Below are 23,909 nucleotides of genomic sequence, written 5' to 3' on the forward strand. Positions count from 1 at the left end.
CAGATTTAAGATGTTCACAGGCAAAACAGACCTAAATGTAGTTAATGTAATAGAGATTTTCATTACATTTCAAGAATAAAAAGGAAGACAGCAATGCTGTGGCATCCTCTTACCTGCAGCATAATTCTGGAAAATCATCCTTATATCTCAGGCCTGTCCTCAGGGTGGTCATCATTTTCACTCTCACTGAACTGATGTGCTTTGCACCCATCAGCTTCATCAATGTCACCAAACTGTTTAAGGCCTACAATAAAATAGAAGTCATATTTTTAATTCCTTATTAGTTTTTTTAACTTAATTACTTGGTCACCAGTAAGCATGTAGAGATGAAACAGTAATCTTTTAACATGGTGTGCTACTTACAGTGCATCTGGAAAAATCAGGACAAATCACTAGAAAAATGTTCCCACACTTTAGTGAAGTACAAGAGTGTTTTTACTCCTTTATCTGATCTATCACCTATCAGTCGACGTGCAACTTCAGGTTAACATTCTAGTCAAACTGTATCACCTTAGGACTGCAGCAGTGCTCTTTAAAAATAATACCACATTGCAATATCAGAAGTGGAACATAGTGACTCTAAATGTATGAGGTAAGGATTGCTCTCACAGGAGTTTAAACTTCCAGAAGAAAAAACAAATGCAGCAACCAGTTAAATGCCACCAACACACACCGTTTTAGAAAATACAAATATATCATCATCCTAGAGTTGCAGTACTTGGTATAAAAAAAAACCATACACTTTCTTTCCTTAGCAGAAGTGCTGGCATTTAAGACATGCAGGCACAAAATGGAGCTGGGAAGTATGTGTTTCAAAGCAGCTGTGATACAAATTGTGTATGTTTAGGGATTTACTAGCAACAAAGTGATTCATCTATACTGCATTTCTCTTTTAATAATTAATTGTCTTTGATTGAATGTTATATTGGTTCTCCAATAGGAGCTATTCTGTTATTATATAAAGTTATATTGTAGTGATGGTTAATTAAGTCTGATGAAACGTCCAGGAGACGTGAAAGCGCTCACTCATCTTTATTTTGTTGTAATAAAGCTTTTATTCGGATATTGGTTGGCTTCGATTGTCCTGGTGTATCCTCCTTAAGTGACTTTTGGATTTTCTGCTTCTTTGAAGGGGATACTTTATCCTGATTTGTGTTTATATGCTTTCTCATTAGTTGGACTTTTTTACACAACAGGAACATGACAGAAGGAACCAATGTAACAACTGAGGTAATGGAAATGCGTAAGAAGTTTGACTGTAAGCAGTTATTGAATTTAGAAGAGAATCCTCTTTTGAAACTTTCTTATATAGAACTTACTCAGACATCTTCCAAACAGAAAGACTCTGTTGTACACATAGAGGCTTTACAAACAATGCGTAAATTGGAAGATGTTTTAACTAAGATTAAAAATGTTCAATGGCAGGAGAGACACATGGAAGCTTGTTTGAAATTTCAAATAGTCCCTAGAGGACTTCGTATTCTTAAAATGCCTACTTTTGGCTCAACTTATCCAAATTTACTAACTAAGTGGCAACAGTTAAATCTAGAAACTAGTTACAGCTACATGAAATTGCTCATTGAACAGTATCAGTGTAACGAACAGACACTATTGCAGGAAGCTTTAGAGCTTGAGAAACAACTTTTATCTTTGCTCACTGATGCTCAACTTAATAGTTTTCATTTTGACATCAGTGTTACTATGACAGCTTTGGACAATAAGCTGTTATTGTTAAAAAAGAAAAAACTTGAACGTGACTGTTTAGATTTTTCGAGTGGGAATGTCTTTCAATGGCCGAGGGCATCCACTCGATCATCTAATGATGTGACCACTGATCCCATTCACAACCAAGGGACTGAGCGTTCCACCTTATTACCTCCATCTACTTCCGGTTCTGTTACTGCGGCTGTAACAGGAGCACGTAGTGAAGAACAGTCATCAGGCTCATCTTCGTTTTCATCTATAGTACGTCGGCCCAGAGACGACTTAGGAAATAATGAACAAGTAGTTCGTAGGAAGACGATGGGACAAGTTACGAGCAATTCCCACGATACCACTAAAGAGGTTACAAACCTCCATTTTCCACTGCCCTTTCGAGTGGAGAACAAACTGAATTGGAGTCCTCAGTACAAAACAAGGAAACGGAAAATTTCAGAAGGTCAGTTAGAGTTTCAACGCAAGTCATTGAAACCAGTACAGAGGACTTAGTAGTTAATGTTTCAACATATAATTTAACAAAACATGAATTATCTGTTTTAAACAGAGGTCTTTCATTCATCCCCTCTCAGAGTGTGGATGTAAGTGAACTTATTATAGACATTAAGCAGTTTACTAGGAATATTGCTTTAGCATTACAGTTTAAGAATGATGAAACTCATGTAATGAATTTTGCTTTCAGGAAACCTTCTGTATATATACCACCTTCGCATTCTCTGTTAGACAGTTTTGAGAAAGCTTGTGTTAATGATTTTTTATTGAATTTTGAAAATAATAATATCAAACCAGAATTTTTTAATTTAACGAAGGAAGAGAGATTAGCTCTTAATACTCTAAAGAATAATTCTGATATTATTATTAGACCTGCCGATAAGGGAGGAGCCATAAAAGTTCTAGACAGAATACATTATGACAATAAAGTTATAGAATTATTATCTGATAATAATACGTATGTTAAACTAGATTTTGTTGGTCTAGATAAGCTTATTAAAACAATGCATGCCAACCTTTATGATATGTTGATATGTTATATAATAGATGAAAATTTATATCAATATTTTTTAGTTGAGAAACCTTTGGTTCCAGTGTTTAGAGCTCTTCCTAAGATTCATAAAAATTTGTATGACCCTCCATTTAGACCGATAGTCTCGGGAAAAGGATGGCTCACAGAAAGTATTTCTATATTTTTGGAGAAACAACTTAGACCAGTAGTAGATGAAACTGCTTTTATACTTCAAGACACACAACATTTTTTTAGAAACTTTAGCTTGTCATAATAGGGTAGATGAAGTAAAGGGCTCAGACTATTTAGTCACTCTAGATGTTACAGCTCTATTTACGAGTATACCTAATGATGTGGGTATAGAATATTTGAGATTGTTTTTATTACAGAAAGGGATGTCCAATAGTAAGATTATCATGATTACTATGTTACTGGATTTAGTCCTCTCCAATAATGTTTTTACTTCTCATAGTAACTACTTTCTTCAGGTTAAGGGAGTAGCAATGGGCACAGCATGTGCCAATTTATATGCTAACTTAGTTTTAGCATATTGGGAATCTACTTATGTTTTAGGACATGAAAACTATTCTGAATATATTAGATATTACATGAGATTTGTAGATGATGTTTTTTTGGTTTGGAGAGGGGACCTTGCCACCTTACGAGAGTTTATTACATATATTAATAGTACTACCACATTTTTAGAACTAACTAATACTGTATCTCTGACTAGAATTGAGTTTTTAGATGTGTCAATAAGTAAGGAAGGAGGGAAACTTACAACTGAGGTATTTCGTAAACCTTGTAGGAGGAATAATATACTTCACAGAGACAGCATGCATCCTCCACATGTGTATAAGAATGTTATTAAGAACCAAGCAGCACGTTTTTCAAAAATTACTAGTGATGATTTAATGTTTACAGAAGCTATTAAAAATATGGAGGATGAATTCACAGTTAGAGGCCATCACAAGAGGGAACTTAGTGGGCTTTTTAGCACAGAATGTGACGGGAAGGACAAACCATATATAAACAGGAACATGCCCTCAGCCAGAACTAATGATAACCGTGCTAACACTAGTAAGAGGAGACTAGCAATATCTTATACTAACAACAATCCTTTTATAGTTGACATCATTAAAAAACACTGGAACATTCTACAATTAGATGAAAATATTATGAGAATAGTAGGAGACAGACCCTCTTTTAGTTATAAGAACACCAAGTCTCTAAAGAGGTTACTATGTTATAATCATAATAGACATGATGGTTTGATATCACAAAGGAAAGGCACACAAGCATGTCGTACCTGTAATCAGTGCAGTTATATTAAGAGTTCATGTGAATTTATACATCCAGATACAGGCAAAAGATATGAGTTTACTAAGTATGCCGATTGTAAAACCAGGAACGTGGTTTATTTAACTCAGTGTAATAAATGTCAATGTTTCTATGTAGGCATGACCACTAGAACTCTAAGGGAGCGTATTAGGGAACATATTTATGCCATCAATAAAGAGGATGAGACCAATGCACTAGCTTATCATGTGGTACATAGAGATAGCACACATACCTTTAGTTTCCTAGTATTGGAACATGTCTATAGTACTGAAAGGTTAGGCTGCATACGTAATAATGTGGAGAAGAGAGAGATTAAATGGATACTCAAGTTAGCAGCGGATAGAGGTCATGGCCTTAATGATAAAATTTCTCTGAGACCTTTTTTGGCAGACAGGCCTTTTAAACATAAATAGTAAGTTTTTAAACCCATAAAATTTTACTTTTTAAAGGGTATTATTAGCATGGGTTTTTTTCTTCATGCTTATATTTATATGTTTTTGCATTAAATTTTGATATGCACAGGAACTTTTGTAATTATATATATAAGTTATTCTTTGTATATGTTTTTATGTTGACTAAAGAAATTAAGCAGCACTTACTAGCAACAAAGTGATTCATCTATACTGCATTTCTCTTTTAATAATTAATTGTCTTTGATTGAATGTTATATTGGTTCTCCAATAGGAGCTATTCTGTTATTATATAAAGTTATATTGTAGTGATGGTTAAGTCTGATGAAACGTCCAGGAGACGTGAAAGCGCTCACTCATCTTTATTTTGTTGTAATAAAGCTTTTATTCGGATATTGGTTGGCTTCGATTGTCCTGGTGTATCCTCCTTACGTGACTTTTGGATTTTCTGCTTTTTTGAAGGGGATACTTTATCCTGATTTGTGTTTATATGCTTTCTCATATGTTTAGGGATGGGTTAAGTACAGTAATGAACAGAGTGCCTCCCTCTGGTTGTAAAGGAATCACCGTTAGCTAAGAAAAATATACCTACATACAAGAGTTATTAGAGAACCACTTTTCAAGTTATAGGTAAAAGTACTAGGGTATGGGGCATAAACACCCCTATCTCTTCATTTTTCAGCCAAGACTGAACTTCTGTCTCCTGCATCCAACTTCCCTCTCCCATCAAACACCATAATTCCATAGTAATATCCCGAGATGCTTACCATTCTTTTATCTTCCATGCCAACACTGGAGCTCAGCAGGTGCATGTTGAAGAAAGCCAGAATACCCAAAAGCTTGGGCTGTAAATAATCTGCCTAGAAAAAAAAACAATATTTATATTATTAAAGCATCATGTAAACTTGCAGAACACCAAACAGACTGAACAAAGTGAGTGCTTCTGCATAACACGTCTGCAATACAGACATGGGGGCAGAGATCTAGGCAGACAACTTTTTTTTTTATTTTGTTATCATTAATGGAAGGCTAGGATATTATACTGCTATACTGCTATGTGCCAGTGGAAGAGTAGAACTTGGGGGTTTGCAGAAGGCAGGTCATGCAATGAACACAGGACAAACACAGCCACCCTTTATGGCACATCATTCCTATAGTGACACCACTGGAGACTGTGCTTCACAGGATAGGAAATGTGCAGCGGAAAAGGCATACAGCAAACCCTACTACTTCAGCGCAATGTCTAATGGATTCTGCCTTCTAGCTTTCACCTCCAGAGGGAACAAAAGCTGCAAGTGTGTGATGGACCAAATCTCAGGGTTCAAGTTTAGCAGAGGAAAATATTTGTAAACTAGTAGATTTTGCAAGGCAGATTCAAGAGAATAACTATATGGCAAAACCAAACAAAGCCATTTTTACAACTACAGGCAATGCAAATTTTTACTGCCCTTGCCCCTCCCTTGTTACTTATTTAGTTCACTATACATTCAACTCTAAATCCCAGCATTAATTAAATGGAATGGCAAAACAATATATGAAAATGATGAACAAGGTTGTGATTATATGTAAGGCATATGAAAATAAATTAATGTACTTATAAAATGGGTATTCCTTATTTCAGTTTTACTAGTTCATCCCAGAAAATAGCCTCATATTATCCAGCATTGACAAGTTGTTTAATTTTCAGTCTCAGGCAATAAAACAGTTTTATGAAATAGAACCATACAATTATTCACAAATACATGAGTCTGTGATTTGCTGAATTCTCTTTTTGCAGTTGTGCCAACTGCCCTACTCCCAACAAAGAAGATGGAAGTTAACTTATTTTGAGGGCTTGCCCAAATACTTCTACAAAGAAAAGTGGGAGTTTAATGGTATGGTCATAAGGAAATGTATGTCCTGAGGCACACACTATCCCAGAGGAAAAAACAGAAATGTTTCCTTACAAATCAAGGCTTGAAGTTCTAACATTCTTTGAGTAAAAGGTAGTGACTACCGTAAAAAAAGAAAGAAAAACTTCCAATTCCACCTAGCTAGCATGCTCAACAGGCAAATGAGTGGGGACATCACCTGTAAAGTTCAGACTCCACAGAGGGAAGGTGTTCTTTAACAGGATGGGGAGATGAAGCATACATTCAAGGAATGGTCGAATCAGGCATTTATCACAATCCTGCCTCTCCACTATGTCATGCTGCACAGAAACCTGACACATGTAGCCAGACTGTACAGTAACTGAGGCCCAAGATGAAAAGGTGTCTGAGATATCTGCAAGCTAGTCAGCCAGGACAGTGCAGGACACTGCTCCACAAAAATGAGAAATGTCTCCAACTCAAAGCAAAGACCTACTATGAGGAGGGTGTCTAAGTAGCCTGAATACGATGGGACGTGTCCTAGCAAATCTGTTGTGATCAAGGGTCCAAGTCAGGGGCCAGGCCCTTGCAGCCTGTTGTATCCCAAATGTTGAGTAAAATCTTAGCTTGCACTAAGAGATTCTCCTGTATTGCGAGACATTAGTGTTTGAAATTGTACTCTTTTTTGGCATCAGGGTAAACAAGAATGAGTCTTGGTAGTTCATTCACAACTTTGCAATGAGGTACGGATCAAAGAGAATATGTAAAATATTTTGTACATGCCAAAGCCCACAGAGAGGCCTACAAAAGGCTTTGACATGGAATTTAGAACATATTCTTTAATGGTACACAATCACACATCTAACTCACACTCCGAGTGGATGGCAAACATGTCATGCTCTTTAAACATAAGACAACCAAGTTTGTTGCCCATCAACATTTAGTCCTAGCCATTCAAACATTTCCTTCCTAATCTTTGCCTACTCTACCACCCTCCTTTTTCAACCCCTTCCTTGACCACGGAATGTTCTGTTCCCAATTTATTGATCTCCACAATTTTTGGTCACTTCCTCAGCACACCTGTAATGCCAGTTGTCTGTTCTTAACTTTTCTATAGCCTTCTGTTGATAGCATGATTGCATTCAATTATACAAGCTTATTGTTTTTCACCGTGGTTAAGGTATTGGCCCAATCAGATTTTACCTTGTATGACATCTTCCCCTTTTAGTCTTATTACAATTTGCTTGCACTCTCGTAGGAGTCTTTATGATTTGCCCTCAACCTGCTGTGGGAGGGGACCCCTTACCTTCCGAGTTCTGTACACCTTCCCATTAGCTGCCCTCGGTTACCTTAATCATGCTTTTATGTATACATCATTTCATAATTACTAACAGTTATTAAAACTGAGGGTAAAACCATGAACCTTTCAGTTGACATTCAGATCTTTGCATTACATTCTCTATCCCTGCAGCAAGACAACCTTTATATTCTCCTCACACAATGTTACACTTCTGACATTAATTGCATCCTCTCAATCTCACCTACTTAAAGAAAAGGAAGGAGGACTCTCTATATTTGCTTGCTGAATACTTCTCTACTGTTTTTTTTTTTTTACTATTATTACAAATTGTCCCAGAGTGCCAGAAACAAACTATATATTTCTATTAACCACCTTTTTTGTTGTATTCACTAGAAGTCAGTATCCCCCGTAAATTATCACTACCAGTATTATAACATTATTCATTAATGCTTTGTAAATTTATCAGCTGTTTTCCTCTCTATCCCCACTTCTAGTCTCCACGTTAGACAGCACGTTTCTGCAGCTGATCTAGGCCTCAGTGATCACATTCTAGTTAGCTGTTAAACTAGTACCTCCTATATATAATAACCTGTTATAACATTTACGTTAAATGAAAGCTCCCGCAAACATTACCTACTGGTAACTTTTATCTCTGAGCTTAATGTCCTAATAGTTAATATAAGTTTATATGATAAATATACCAACATGGCTACCAGGTGAGCAAAGAACATGACAACCTTTGCTACAACAAGGCCATATCATACAGTCAAGTCAAAATGTCCAATTCAGCAACATCCACTTCTTTTGTAATGTCTTCTGACACCTTCTGTAAAGCATCTCTGGTTCTTTTGGTCTATTTTGCGGCTTCCTTTTGGTGACCCCACCATCTGTTCTTTTGAAGACAGGGCGCAGTTTAACTGGCCGTCTTTCCCTCTGCATCTTTTCTTTCCCTGCTGTAGATTGATCGAAGTCATTTTGCAGCATCACTTCATATTTAATTTGCAAAACTGTCTATATCTTTGCAATTCTTCTGCCACTAGCTAAGGTTCTGTAAAAGTCTTCACCCCTTGTGGAAGGAACAGTTTAAACACTGCTGGAAATAATTTAAAGTGACTGTTCAGATGCCGACAGTCTGAAGTATGGGGTAAAGCACTTCCTCTTTCCATTTTTTTAAATAAACATCTTTATTGAATCATCTCTTATGACATAGGCACTTGTACATTTATATAAATGAAAACAAACTGTATTCACATATTTTCAGTTGCAAACATTATACATCACATATAATCTTCTATATAGTCACTGTCAATTGAACATTATATAGCCCATTCAGTTTGTGCCTTCCCTTAAACCTCATTCCTCCTCCAAAACATTATTCTGCATGTATTGTTCCCACAATTCCCATTTGTTTCTATGTAATTTGCTCATACCCTTTTCTAAAGGTCCCATATCCAGTATTTTTCTCTGTTATTACACCCACTACTTTTAGTATAGTTGGTTTAGACTTTGATTTCCACTTTTTAGTAATTGCTTTTTTTGGCATCTACCAGAATTCATCTCAGCATGGCCTTACTATTTCTAGGCAGTTCCGATTCTGTATTACAGGTAAAAAAAAAAAAAAATACATTAATATGCTTACCCAGTATTTCTGACAGAGTAGTCTGCAGGGAATTTTTTACAGTCTGACAACTCATTATACACCCAAAAAATATGTTCCTATTACCTCTTTCTTCCCGATGACAACTCCAATATTTGCAATCTACCTGAAGAAAAATTCTTTGGAGTCAATTTGGAGTATAAAAATAACTTTGTAACTATGCAAACACTTCCAAGCAAAAATCCTAAATCTTCTAGACTTAGCTGCATATTTGGGATCCACACATATACCCTTCCATTGTTTCTTTGTGAATTGTTTATCCAGTCTCTCTTCCCAATCCTTTCTAACCTTCTCTGATTGATTCCTATAATTGTCAAGCAATATTTTATAGGCTCTACTAATTAACTCTTTTTAACAGCAGTTTCTATTCTAGATTCTACTAAAAACTCCACCAGTGCTAGTCTTTCACTTAGGATCCCCCTATTCCTTTCTCTTTGCATATGCTCTATCAATTCTTGACAGGGAAAGCAAGCTCTAGCCTGAAGTCCAAATGTATTCTTCGCCTCTTCTCATGCCATTACATTTCCCTCTTTATCTGCTCCCAAACAATTCCTCTTTAGCTTTGTAGCCAACAGTCATGATCCATGAACACTGTGTGTGCCCAATTACAAAAATTCCCTCTTTAGCTACAGTTTACTAAGCAGTGCTCCTTGAGTTGTTAGTTCTGAATTCTGACCACAGTAGGTCTCCGTAATCTTTCTCTAGTCCTCAACAGTTGTGAGATGCAATGTACTCTAACAGCACTTCCTCTGTTGACAAACCGGGCCATCAGGTAAGCAGACTTTTTGTAAAAGTCAAACAATCCGGGCCTTCCACACTCTCAGTGACATTTGTAATCCTCAAAATTAAATTTCCCTTCTATTCCGTTATTCCAACTCTTGCATCTTCCCTTGTTTCCTCTTTCGCCATCTCCAACTGCTCTATCTTGGTGGTGATTTTCTTCTCTCCACCTTCAAACCTTTAAAGTCACAATGTCATCTGGCTGATAATTTAAAGTCTGTTCTACTTTATTTCACAGTCTGTTTTCCTCATGTAGTCCAGGAACATACTGCAAATCTGCACCATCTTCACGTATAACTTGTTGATTTTCTTACTTAAGGCTCTCATGTCTTGTTTTTTTCACCATGTTGAGACTGTTCAGCCATTTTACTTTCACTCTGTTGGCGTTGACAGTTCTTGCCCTTTACTTTTTCAAACTGTCTAACTGGGCTATTTTTCTTCTTTTTAGACATTCATACAGTCCAAACACTTTGAGACAAAGTGATACTGGACTGATTGAAAAGCTGCCCAATAGTATATGTACTCGGCACAAATATCTAGCATTGATCAACTTTTCTGGCACAGAACTATATCGGAAGTCTTAAATATGTTCTTTATCATTTTAAGTGACAAATGCAAATAGCAATCTTATGGGTTATGTTTGAAGTGACAAATGTAAATAGTAAACCTATGGGGTACTTGTAGAAGAGACAGATGTTTGTATGCATACACAAACATGCATGTATTTATTTCTTTTACATTTACCTATTTTACAATTTCATTTCTCAGCTTCTTTAGTGAGATGTAATGCAAAAGTAACCTTATTTTTCACATTTGTCTGGTGTCTGAAATCAAACAAGAGAAAACTGCAGAGAGTAAATTGACTGCATGCTTCTTAGAGTATAGTGAATCTGTCTCATTTACAATTAAAACCAACTGAATAACTTCTTCTTTTGTCTTTGAATAAAGGCAATTTTTTTTGCTCTCTTGATCCACCAATGACCATCAGGCCTCCTTGCTTTCCAGCTAGTTGGCCATTTTGCTCCCCCAGGAGATCTAGGCCCTATGGCCCACTTTTTCCTTCGAGTCAAAGGTAGCAGAATGGTGTAGTTATCCATGTAGGGAATCAGAAAACAGTTCACTTTTGAGCTGCACCACTTCCCAGGTACATACCTGTTTCATCTCATGAATGACATGCAAACAGCATACACAAAGGATATGTCTCCTGATTCCAGCAGATATGTCCCCTCAATTGTCATGACTATTGAAGGCAACATGCCTCCAATAATCCCCAGTATCTACCTAGATCTCTCTCTCTACATGGTTAGTTATGATTGGTTTACTACCTAGTAAACAAATGTAAAATAAATAGAACTCCAAGTCTACACCTCCATGCATGTGCCAGATTCCTTCTCCCTAGAGACAGGGATGAACAGGTTCTACCTCATCATTTTTCTCTCCGCTCATGGCAAGCTTTTATACCCAGAAAGCTAATCAAATCTTATTCAGCTGAATGCAGTCACGGCTTTACCCTCTAGAACACAGAGCTGCACAGTAAATATAAATTAAGTGACAACTATTTGTTTGGGGGATTTAATTACACATTACTTTGTCACTTATCTGGCAAAAGTTTAGTAAGTCAGGGATAACACAAAGTAGGAAGGCCTAGCTAGCTGCTTATGCTAAAAATGTGTGTGTACACACCATAACATTGGACCCAATAAAGGAGTTGAATAAAAACATATGTCTAGTGCAAACTGTAAATATTAAACTCATATCTCTAAGCTGGTCCTTAAGAAGCCATCTTTGAGGGGAACCTTCGAGAGATTTATCATCGTATTTTAACCATTTTAGAAAAGTTATTGAGGAGGTGGTCTACTTAACAAGCTATCATTGTGTAATACCTTAAACCTCCTGTAGTTGAGATCTAAACATCCAATTGGGTCTTTCTTGTAGTTTTTACTGAGCAGTTTGTCTGTGCAAATTTTTACCCTTTGCTTGGATGTTATTTGGGATATTTTGCAGACACCTTAACACACAGATATGTATACACACACACACACATATATGTAATGTATACACACACACACATGCAAATATAGATGCAAACAGGTACACCATGCTTGTGCACAAAATTTAGGGAATACACAGACAAAATTGTGACACAATCTAATCACTACTAAAGCTGCCTCGCACCTCTTAGCTTTTTCTGTTCAACTCCCATCTAGGGTGTCCTCTGTGCAGACTCTGTCCTCCCTTTGTCTGCATTAGTTGTTGTAGTCTGCTGTCAGCCATGAAAGCATGCTGTCAGGTGAACTGATAATTCTTTAAACTGCCTGTAGGTGTGCATATCCTGCAGCAGATTGATGTGCCACCCAGTATTCCCTAATTCCTACCAGTTACTTGTTCAGCAATTTAGGACACTACACCTCCCCCAACACACACAGACAGAGCCCTGAACAAGATTAAGGTGTGTGATGGAGACAGATTAAATGAATAAAAAATACACAAGCAAAAAGCAGATTGTGTTTGCATGGGTTTTCCTTCTTGAGTCCTGCATTCATTTCTCTGTCAAACAACCAGTAGCCAGAACACATAGGAGGTGCTGCGGTAGCGTTGTCGCCTCACAGTAAGACGCTGTCCAGTTCGATTCTCAGCTAGAGCGTAGTCTGCGTGGAGACATACGTGAATGGGCGTACCTTCGTTGAAGGTTGTGCATCAGGCCTGGCAAGCCGGTATGTAAAAATCAACTGCCAATCCGACCCCTAACCGGGAAAAGCCAAAAGACACAAACAAACATCAGATTAAAAACTTAGTCTTTCTAAGAAGGTATACATATAACAGCTAATCATGGGCTGCCTTAAAAGTGCTTAGCCACAGCCACTAACACTGTAAACCTAGCAGTTCAAATCTCATGCCAAGGCAGGTACCATGTAGCCAGGGCACAGTTTATTTTTAAAGCACGTACAAAGCTTGGGTGAAGTATCTGTTTTAGTCATTCATAACTTATATCACTTAACAGCAATATCTTCCCACTAGTTCAGCTCAGACAGAAGCAAAATATTTACCATCATTTCAGATGCAACAATGTCCCGGGGTCCCTGGTATGGATCATCACTTGAAGGAAAGGATGCCAAGATTGAAAGTCCATTAAAAACTTGCTGGAAGTGTTCTCCAATACGTAGCAATAGCTCATTGTGTAAACCCTGATAATCTTGTCTTAGAAGGCTACCCAGTTCAATCTCAGTTTCATTCTAAATAATAAAAAAAGAAAATCAAAAATAAACAAACAAACAAACAAACAAATAAATAAATAAAGCTGCATGAAGATGTACTCAATTTCACTAACACAGCAGTTTGTTTCTTAGTTCAGAAATCCAAATATAAGTGAATAACTGTACTGGAAAAAGGGAAGAGAACAAGTATTCAAGCAGCTCAAGAGTTAGAAAATTGCATGGTGAACTCCCTGTCTTTAAAATGAGATCCAGCAGTTCCTGTTATGGTGGACAGCAAATAAAGACATTAGATAAAGGCTTCCCTCTCCATAGTGAAAATTACAGTTGGGTAGAAGACTTACCATAATTGCAGATAATCAAGTTGATCAATGTTGCAGTACTGAGTCTTTGGTATTTGGGTCGGCCACGGGCTACTGCACATCAAGAAGACCCGAGTCCTTCACCATCTCCCAACTAATAGATGTCCTTGGCCATCCAACTTCTGGACAAGTGGAACATAAGACATGCACTGTCCAGTGCCATCTTCAGGTCTTTCTTGCAGAGTTCCTATGAATCCAATGGTCATCAGGGTGAGCACAATCTGCCCAATTAGCCCTACTGACAGCCAGCATCATGGAATGAAGTAGTAAAGCAAGGAAAGGGAGTGGGCATGCTGAATGGAAGAAGGGACCCCACCCCCAACCCTAGGGTAGAGAAAAATCAAAATGGAGAAAAAGGGAGGCTAAGAGTACTACAACACTGACTGACTCAAACATCTACAATTAGTATAAGTCATTTACACAACTGCACTATGCTCACTGTACTTACTGTTGTAGTACTGAGTCTTGGGAAGATTCCCAACGCTTCTTATTGGGGAGGTTGGAAAGAATTTTTTTTCTAGGGACAGCAGGATATAGGCAGGATGGCAACAGTAACCTCTTCTTTAACCCTAGAACTGGTTCTGAGACTACAGTGTTTGGAGGAGGAGAGTACAAATGATCAGGTGACTGCTTCTAATAAGGTCTGAATGGGAGCTCTTTTCAGGAAGCAGTAGTCATGGCCTTTGCCCTAGTGGGTTGATCTCTAACCCTGCCAGGTAGCTGCTTATCATGACAGTAACAAAAGGCAAAGCAGTTTGCAATACATTTAGAAATGGTTTGTTTGCGTACTGGCTGATCTGATGAAGTCCAACTGGTGGATGAAAGCACTTTTCATAAATAAAAGTGGAGTTTTTTGGTGACCAAGTCTGCTTGAGTTTTTCTTCAGTACTTTCAAAGAAGAGGAATTAACATCTGAAGCTTTGGACTTTATTACTACTGTCTTTAATTCTAAACTTAAGTTTTTATTTTTCTCTAAATTGAAGGATGTGAAGTAACACTGCCTTTTCACTCTGGGGATAGCAATCTCCTCACATCTCTGCTGTGTATTACACATATGGGAGGGCTTACTTTAGTCAACACTCCTTAAAATCAATCTCAGAGTTAGAATAAATAATTAGCAGGAGTGTGGGGATGCAGGGGGACGTGCTCTCCTACAAAAAACACTACTTAAATGCTGCATGCCCTGAGGTTATTTCTTGGAACTTGTGAAAATGCTTGTCTATGTTCTGCTTTTGAGTATTTTTATGTCAAAGTTTGCCTTCCTAATCTAGTTTCCTAATCTTTTCTAACCTCCTCAGACTAATTCTAACAGTCATCATTTAATATTTTATATGCCCTACAAATTACCCCTTTTTATCATCATCTGTTTCAAACATACCTCTTAACCTCTTAGAGCAAGAAATCTGGACAAAGCCATAAGTAAAAGTGGGACAAAGGTCCCAAAATAGGAACAGTTTTTTTAAATATTGCTCTTACAAACTTAGGAAGTTAATAGAACATGTTTTGCATTAGCATGATTTTTCTGAAGGGTAGGAAGTCTGCAATTCAAATGTCTGCCATTATTTTCCAACTTCAGTCTTTAATGACTTGCCACTAATTTGCTAGAAAACCACAATTTTATGAAAAACTGACCAAAAATATGAGGCAAAAATCTGGACAGTCTGTGAAAATATGCACAGTTGAGCTGTATGCTTCCAAACTCAACTAAATTCTACCAGAGCTGATCTTTCACTTAGGACTACCCGATCTCTCTTGCTCTCTCTGCCTATACTTTATTACCAATCCCGGATAGGGAAGGCAGTCTCTAACCTGCAATCTAAACTCCCTCTTAGCCATATCCTACTCTCTTATTTTTCACTCCTTAGTAATTTGCTCCTATTACCTTGAGTCCTTTGCCAATTTCTTCTGGTAATTTCTAGCCCCCTATTGGCTAATTTCTATACTCCTACTTACAGACATCCATACTGGTAAACTCTCATTTCCACATTCATGTGCTGGCTTAGCTCTTAGAATACTTTCTGCTACTTTATGAACATAATATTTTGCATAGCTGGTGCTATCTTCCACAAGGACCCGCATTTTAACACTGTAAAGTCTGCAGAATCCCCATTGCAACAGTCTTGCCACGTTATTATGCCTTTCAGTATACAAACCTCAATAGTGTATAAAACCCAGCAACTAGATATACAATGGTTTCCAATTCTGTTTTACAGAACCATCATTTGTCTGTTTCTCCGACATGTTCAATGCACTTTGTAAATGACTGTGTACACAGTTGACAGACCTGGACTGCCAACATTAACCTTTCATCTTTTGATTTAAATTCACCTCTCCTTAACCATTTCTGCATCAGAACCTGATAGACAAAAAATTGTTCTGGGAATTTTCTCTACTTGCAAGTATAGTTATGCCTTTTCCACATTTCTTGCCTTCTCACCTGATCCTTTACCGTACACTTTCTTTTGCTTTTTGGTACATTCAGTTGCTGCCTGATTTTTGTCTACTTCTGTTTTGATTTCCATTCCCACTTGACACTGATATGCTTCTGCTAAACTAAGCTTGGAAGTAATCTTAGACTTGCTCCCTTCGTGTTTTAAAACTTTCACTATGTTTGGATCTTGTGAAGTCAGCAGGTATGTATGCAGTCCTATGATTGCAGATCTATACATGTAATCAATTTCGAGAAGGCCCATACCTCCTTCAGAATGTGGAATATATAATCTTGGTATACACTGATTTTTACAAATCCTTTGATAACTGTGAAGCATTTTTCTGTTTTTTTGTCCAACTGATCCAATACCTTTTTGGGCCACACAATCACCCCAAAAAGTTAGAACACAAAAATCAAACTGGTTTATGGCTTGGACTTTGTTCCTAGATGTCAGGGCTATTTTCAGTATCTAAGTTTAGTCTTCTAAAATATTCCTTACTAAGTTTTATTTGCATTTGTTCATGTTTTATTATCAATCCTTCATTAATTCCCAAATACTAGCGCACTCCCTCCTGCTCAAGTTCCTTTACATCACATTCCTGTCCCAGACTGATATTTTCTTGGTGCTGCAGTTGTCCTGCTTTAAAGATTGCTTTTGCACATTTATCAAGACCAAGTGACATTCTTATATCTTCTGATAAAGTTTTGATCACTTGTAGTTGTGCTTTCAGTTTCTCATTCTTACGAACTATACAGCTTTAAATTACCCACAAAAAGAACAGAAGTCGTTATACTTTGTTCTTTTCTGGGAGCCAAATTGTAACCATCACTTAAAACTGTTAAGTAGACAGCTTAATGGGCTAAGGGCAAGAAAAACAAGCAGGGAAGGCAAAGAGTCATCCTGGAATATCGCCCTTTGAATTTTTATCCCCGGGATAACAATTTGTTCTTCATCATGCCTTAGCTGCAAAGTGGTTTGCAACGGTTTCATTGTCACTATAATTGGATCGATCAATGTAGGCTGTTATCTTATACATTTTTAGGTACTGTTTTATCCATGAATGTGGGATTCTGTCAAATGATTTTTTTGTAGTCTATCCATGCCATACTTATATTCTTCCCTTTTTACAGTTCTCCATTATGACTTAAACAACAAATGATTCTTTGCTCCATATGACTTTCTTCTGTTAACCTTTTGTTTTATTGCCACGATTGAGTTTTCTTCTAAATGACTAAAAACTCTGTTGGCATCAATTGCAGTGTATAGTTTACACACTGTTGGAAGGCTGGTTATTGGTCTATAGTTTTTAGAACATCTTACAGGTTCACTCTTAAGTATTACTTCTGTTGTTAACTAGGCTGGTGTCTGTTTGAGGTATGCATATAAATAGTTCTTACTCGGTGCTAAATCTTCATGTAAAGATGCCAATACTTTTAGCTAGAAGTTAATTACTGCACCTGTGCCTGGGATTTTCCAGTTAGGAGCTTTTCTTAATTTAGCTTCAGTTTTTCTGGTCGTTACTTCATCCCAGTTCATATACTATACATTTGAACTTCTTACTGTTTCGTTTACGTCCTCTATCGATTCAGTATCTTTATGTGCCACAGGATCTTCATAGGTGTTTCTCCAAAATGCATCTACTCCTTTTTTTGGTGGTATTTCTATTCCTTTTGCCTCGTTTCCCAATTCTCTATAAAACCTTTTTGGGTCATCAATGAACTGAAGTTTTTGCCTCAGCTGATATCTTTAGCTAATTATTTGCAATAGTGTATGAGTGAGTCAGATCTGTTCTGATACTGTGCGTTGCTTTTATCATGTCTATCTTTTAAAGTATTTTTGTTGATCTTTTCCCTCTTCTGTATTCTACTAACAGCGACACTTCTAGTCTTAACTGCTTTATAGTTTTCTCTATTCAATACTTCGATGGTAGCATTGATTTCCTTCCTTCCGTTCCCTTATTACTCTGTGTTTTTGTGGTAAGACTTTGCCTGTTTTAGCTGCACAATAATGTATCCTAATTACTTCTGTTATGTCATATAGATTCATAGGTGTGTGCTAGGCTAATGGCCCTGGAGCACAAGCCTAGCCCATAGGATTACCCTGGCATCGTGTCACCTGATCTTAGTTCTCAGTGCCTCTGTCGAGTAGAGCCACTGGAGTGATCCCGGGGTGAATTTTCTATTTCCCATCCACTCATCAAGATTTCTCTTGAAGAGGGCCAGTGAGGTGCTCTGTTTGACATGTATGGGAAGTCTACTCCATAGCATGGGCAGTCTCTGGATTATAAGCCTGTCCCTCCAGCACGTTCTGTTGATTGTGGTAATGAGGTTGAGGTCTCTAGAGCATGTGGTGTGGAAGGATTGGGATTTCTTTAGATGCAGCATTTCTAACAGAGCTGGGTCAGACATGGCTTTGTAGGTCAAGCAGAGATCGCCTCTAAGTAGGCGATATGAGACACAGAATAGTTGGAGTATTTTGAGGCTGTCCATATAGGACAAGTGTTTAAGGCCTAGAATCTTCTTTGTGAGGTATTTTTGCAACCTCTCCAGTTGTTGCAGGTGTCTAGTGAGGTACATGCCAAATGGGGCATTGTACTCAATGACTGGCCTAATGACGGAAGAGTACAGGGAGACAATGACCGCTTTCTTTCTGGATCCAAAACCCTTAGTAATGAGATGTGCCACACAAAAGGACTTTCTGACCACAGTGGCAATATGGTGGTCGAAAGAGAGGTTGCTGTCTACCTGTGTTCCCAGATCTCTTATAATGCTTTCTGTGTTCAGTGGACTACCATCGTTGTGGTAATTCATGGGAACTGGGTTTTTCCCAAAGGGAAGGATGACACATTTTTTGGCACTGAGCTTAAGGCCATGGTTCTGGCACCAGTCATTGGTCTCGGTGAGGCCTTTCTGTAGGATGTCAACATCACTTGGGGAGTTAATAATAGCTCCCAACTTGCAATTGTCTGCTAACTTTGTCAGCCAGATTCCCTTCATGTTCACATGAATTTCTGTTAATAGTCTTAGCTACTGTGTTCATTCGCTTTATCAGACTTAACATTTTGGGTCTTATTGACTTTCTGTAATGTATTTCTTTCATTTATCTTCATGTTTATCCATGTCTATTAAAACAAGCAACTCTTCCTTTTGATCATTTTATTATACACTAAGGTTGCATTATTTATTCTATGTTTCCCATAGGCATTCTGTAGAAAGTTCCAGAACATCTTCCTATTACATAGTCTCTTCAGCTTCATCCTGTGTCATTCATTTTCATATGGGAACTCAATGGTCCACCACTCCACAACATTGTTCTATCATGCTATGATGCCACCATAGTTAGATTTTCTACACTAAATCCGTCACTTCACAGGTAATCCATTACTTCAGTTTCTCCTTGAAGGCTTTGGCCGAGACGTCAGAGAGAGTTTTTTCAGTGTGCATTAAATCCTTTTGGTGGAGTTTGTGTTTGTTGTTTTTTTTCCTGCTTGGTTCCTGTTGTTCCAGTTCTATTTCTTTAACTTTTCTATTAATAATGCTTTTTTCTGCTTTCCCCCCTTTGTTTTCTTATTTTTGTACTGTAAAATTTTCCACATCTGGATGCCTTTGCCTGTAAGTTGTTCTATCTCTACTGATGTGGAGTGCTGCTTTTTTGTATTTTGTATTGATTAGCTTTGCTTTCTCCTTTGCATAAATATTGCACCATATTAAATTTTTCTTTCCCATGCCCATATTTTCCTCCTCGGATGTCTCCTGCTCCTCCTTATTTTGGGACTTGCTGTTTCATCATAATGTGCCATAACCTATGTTAGACTTTCTACACTAAATCCTCACTTCACAAGCATTCTATAACTTTGGCTTCTATCTGTCTAACTTCTTCTTTACTAATCTTCTGTTCTACATTCCCCCTTTGTGATTTATTTTGGGTATTGTGAAATTTTCCATATCTGGATGCCTTTGCCTGAAATTCTCTTTAAATATCTTTGGAGCTATTTTTTTTGTATTGATCAATTTAGCTTTCTCCTTTGCATAAACATTGCACCATATCAGATTTCTTTCTTTCCCACGTCCATGTTTCTTTTTTTTTTTTTTAATTATTCCTTTCAAAATCTCTAGATTTTGCTCTTTACATTTTTCACACATCCATAGTTGCTTCCTTTTCTAAATGGCCTCAGGTCTCTTGATCTATATAATGTTTTTCGTGAATCTGTTGGATTAATGAACACAAATTTGCATTTGAAACTTGACAGTTTTTCTTGTTCTAGTACTTTTATTTCCTCTAAATTCTCTTACTCCTTTTATATATCTTCTGTCAGGAAATTCTGAACTTCATGCAAAACAGTAACATTACAAAACTTCTTTCTTGTCCTCAATACCCCACTCTATCATCTTTATAGATCTTTTTTGGCCTACAAGTTTTTGTGTTTTCTGTGGCCACTACTACTTCCTTCTAAAACAGGGGGGCTATCCTCCCCCAACCTTGGTCTAAACCCATTGTAGGATTGTTTCTTGAGGATTCTAAACTAGCACTTTTTCCAGTCTTGGTACCACTGTGCATACCAGGACTTGGCATTTTCTTTTACCTTGAGACTAGTGCACTCAGCTGTCTTGTTTAATTTTAACCTAATGTCCATAATAGATTCGATATAAAATACAGTCTACATATCAGTGTCGTCCAGTTGAGATTTTGTAAAAACAAGGTTCACCTATTGAAGGTTCTCACCAAGACATGAGGATGAATTTAATTCCAGCAATACTACTCTCCTTTGCCTACTGACTTCATCTCTCCATTCAGACCCCTCTCCATTCGCAAGTCTGTTATATAAAATATACTATGAAATGCTAATCATCTTGCTAACAAGGCTCCCATATCAAATGAAGCGAGACAGCAGCTGGCTGTGGGAGAAGGTCATCGGTGTTGGCCTCCTGATTAGCTTACAAAAACAAGGACACAAGCAAGGTTCCTTCGTCAAAAAAAACATTTTGTTTCTTCTTTAGAGGAGTGAACTTACAGTGGTGGTTAAATATTTGACAACACAAGGGAGCCTATTGCCGACTCTTGGAACATAAAAGGAAAAAGGCTTCACTACCACTTTTCTTTTTTTTTTTTTTTTTTTTTTTTTAAATATAATCATCTGTCTGCCAACCATCAACTGCCCCCAATCCCCCTGAACCCATTTGACTTATGGGGTGAGAGCCATCATCACTGCTCCATTTGCTCCCCCATGAGGCAAGAACTGATCACAGGGGCATCATATCAGCAGACATCACCCCCCCCCCCCGCCCTCGAGCTCTGACACCTCTCTGCAGCTTCCAAGAGAAGTTAGAACACTGCCAGTCTATGGTGGTTCAGCATGCAAGCTTTACAGAGTAACTAATCCCCTAATCAATGTTGCCACCCTGCAACATACTCCTTTGGCTTCGAATCCATGGCTGCATCAGCATAGCCTCTTACTGGATGTCACGCAAGTGGGGAGCCAAGCTGCCTCTCTCCCTCCAGGACGGACAAGAAGTATGCTGCTCACTCCCCACCCCCCACCCCCACCCTACTTCTGTACCCATTAATCAAACACGTGATGTCTAGGATGAAGTAAAGACTTTATACCTTTGATCCATGGAAGGGAGAAGACTTGACTACCACACTTAAGTTAATAATGGGGAATTACCTAAACACAGGATGAAAACTGAACAGATGCAAGCTTGAGTGGAATTCATCAAAAAATAAATAAATAAATAAATAAAAATATTTTTTAACAGGTAACACCTCCAGGTAAAGACTCACTTTTTTCGGTAATCCAGAAATACTGTTTTGATAATAAACTTAGAGTCACAGAATAGGCAAACAGAAACTGACAGCTTAAACTCAAGGGTACAGGATGAAATGAAGCTCATTAACAGCTGACAGCCTTAGTCCTGTGTGCTGAAATGCTAGAAAATGATCACATTTAAACTAATGTTGGTCAAGGTCATATAATGTTTATTTAAATTTCTACAAGTAAGGCTGTATTACTGCTCTTTTCTTTGTAAAATTGCCTTGACCCTGAACATTATTTAGTGACATCTGAAGCAGATTAATGTTTGTGATTAATTTTACAGTAGTACATGGTACTGCATACTCATGACTGGGCATTACTACTCTTTACCAAGTGCAAATCTATCTTCATTGGTGAGGAGACTACATATATTGCAGCCTGCTCCCTTCATCCTGTTAATGAGCTTACACACATGCCCACTGCAAAGGTTAATGACATGGCAAGCCACACACCAGGAGCAAGGCCATGAGAAGTGTTGCCATTATATTGCAAATCCAGGGGCATTGCCTTGCCCATCTGACATCTCTGCCATCCTGGAATACAACACGGGCCTAAAATTAACACTTGCAGTATGAATCTTGAGCTTGCAAATACACTTAGGATTTGTAACCAAGCATGACCTGTCTACACCCCCCCCCCCCCAGCACCTCACACCGTTTGCTTAAGCAGCTGTCACTGCAATCTCTTGGGGCTTTTCCAAGTCTAATGAGGGAATTTCACACTGCTATTGTAGCATCAGGGAGGAATTTCCTCATTAGCCACCAAAAGAATGAAAGCCATGCAGTCATACATTTCTTCTTTTTTCTCTGGTTGGCCTTCTAGGACTATGACTGCTAAATGAACTAGGTCAAAAGTGCCACAAAAAAGACACAGAGACTCTGTGCCATTAAGTAAGGTACTCTGAGACATCACTTATCAAACCTCAAAAGATCACATAAGATCGTCTGTAGTTTCTGCACACAACTATGCAATTTTGCTCTTAACAGAAACGCAAATCTCCATATATTTCATTTCATCTTTTCCACACCTTCTGCAGTGCCTCTTTAGCGTTCCTTGGACTGAAAACTTTTGTTTTTCCTCTTCCCGGATGTTCATCTTCTAATACATGAAACGTCAACAAACCTTTGCAGGATTACTTAAGCTAAGATCTACTGAAAGCACACACTATTTTATGCAGTGCAGGTCTCATCACTACTGGGTACCACAAACAAATAAGCAGATTAATAAACTCTGTACTTTCTGAACTGCATGTTTAATTACCTTGAGGTAGTGCAAAGCACGCTCCAGCTCATCCTTGGAACAGGAGCACACCAGATGGGAGAAGATGTACTTGAAGTTGTTGATAAGAATCTCTCTGCGGTTCACATTCAGTTGTTTTGCGATTGTGCGGATTAAACTAGAGGCTGTAGGACTTGCTTTGGCAGCGAGATAAGGCAGCAGTAACTGAAGTGTGCGCTGCGAAGAAATAAACACATAGTTGCATATAAAAAAAAGAAAAAGAACATGAGACGAAGTGGCTCTTCGCCATCTGGGGCCCAAAAGACTGAAATTTGGTCCTTATGATTGAGAATACATTTCATCTACTGATTCAAGAAATGGAAATCATGTTTATAGGGTGAGAAAATGGTGATATTGGCTAATAATCATAATTAATTTAGCAAGAGGGATAAAATGATAAACCAAAATTTTGCATACATCATCTACACAGCAGTGTGACAGTGCTACTCACCATTAAGTTGGTAACAAGTCATGTATTAAGTCAAACTGGTATGAACCTAATCAGAAGACGTTGTGCACTGGTTATGTTATGGAATGCTACTGGATTAAGTCTCAATCTGTAAATATCCTTATCTGCTTTACTCGGATACTTCCCTCTGTGTGGCAAATAGTAATACAGCAGCTGTGAAGAGCAAGAGTCAAGGTCTGCACCTGAACAAATGCTTTTAGTGAGAGCAGAAAATGCAACAGTGTAGCACAAGGTGATCCAACTGTAGCTGTCGAACTTAATGTTACAGGGTACATTCCTCTGATATA

At 37.9% G+C, this 23,909-nt stretch overlaps 1 protein-coding gene across 1 annotated transcript in view; it reads right to left on the reverse strand.

Annotated features, from left to right (window-relative positions):
* ATR (ATR serine/threonine kinase) overlaps positions 1-23,909 on the reverse strand; it is a 1,835,177-nt gene that overhangs the window by 1,143,496 nt on the left and 667,772 nt on the right. The window contains exons 15-18 of the mRNA XM_044071973.1: positions 23,136-23,330; positions 13,105-13,290; positions 5,238-5,330; positions 114-244 (exon numbers count right to left, since the gene is read on the reverse strand). Coding sequence (XP_043927908.1) covers positions 114-244; positions 5,238-5,330; positions 13,105-13,290; positions 23,136-23,330 — 605 coding nt within the window. The remainder of the gene's footprint in view (positions 1-113; positions 245-5,237; positions 5,331-13,104; positions 13,291-23,135; positions 23,331-23,909) is intronic.

This window comes from Protopterus annectens, chromosome 5.part0 (assembly GCF_019279795.1).
Source record: "Protopterus annectens isolate FY-2018-M chromosome 5.part0, PAN1.0, whole genome shotgun sequence".
NCBI lineage: Eukaryota > Metazoa > Chordata > Ceratodontiformes > Protopteridae > Protopterus > Protopterus annectens.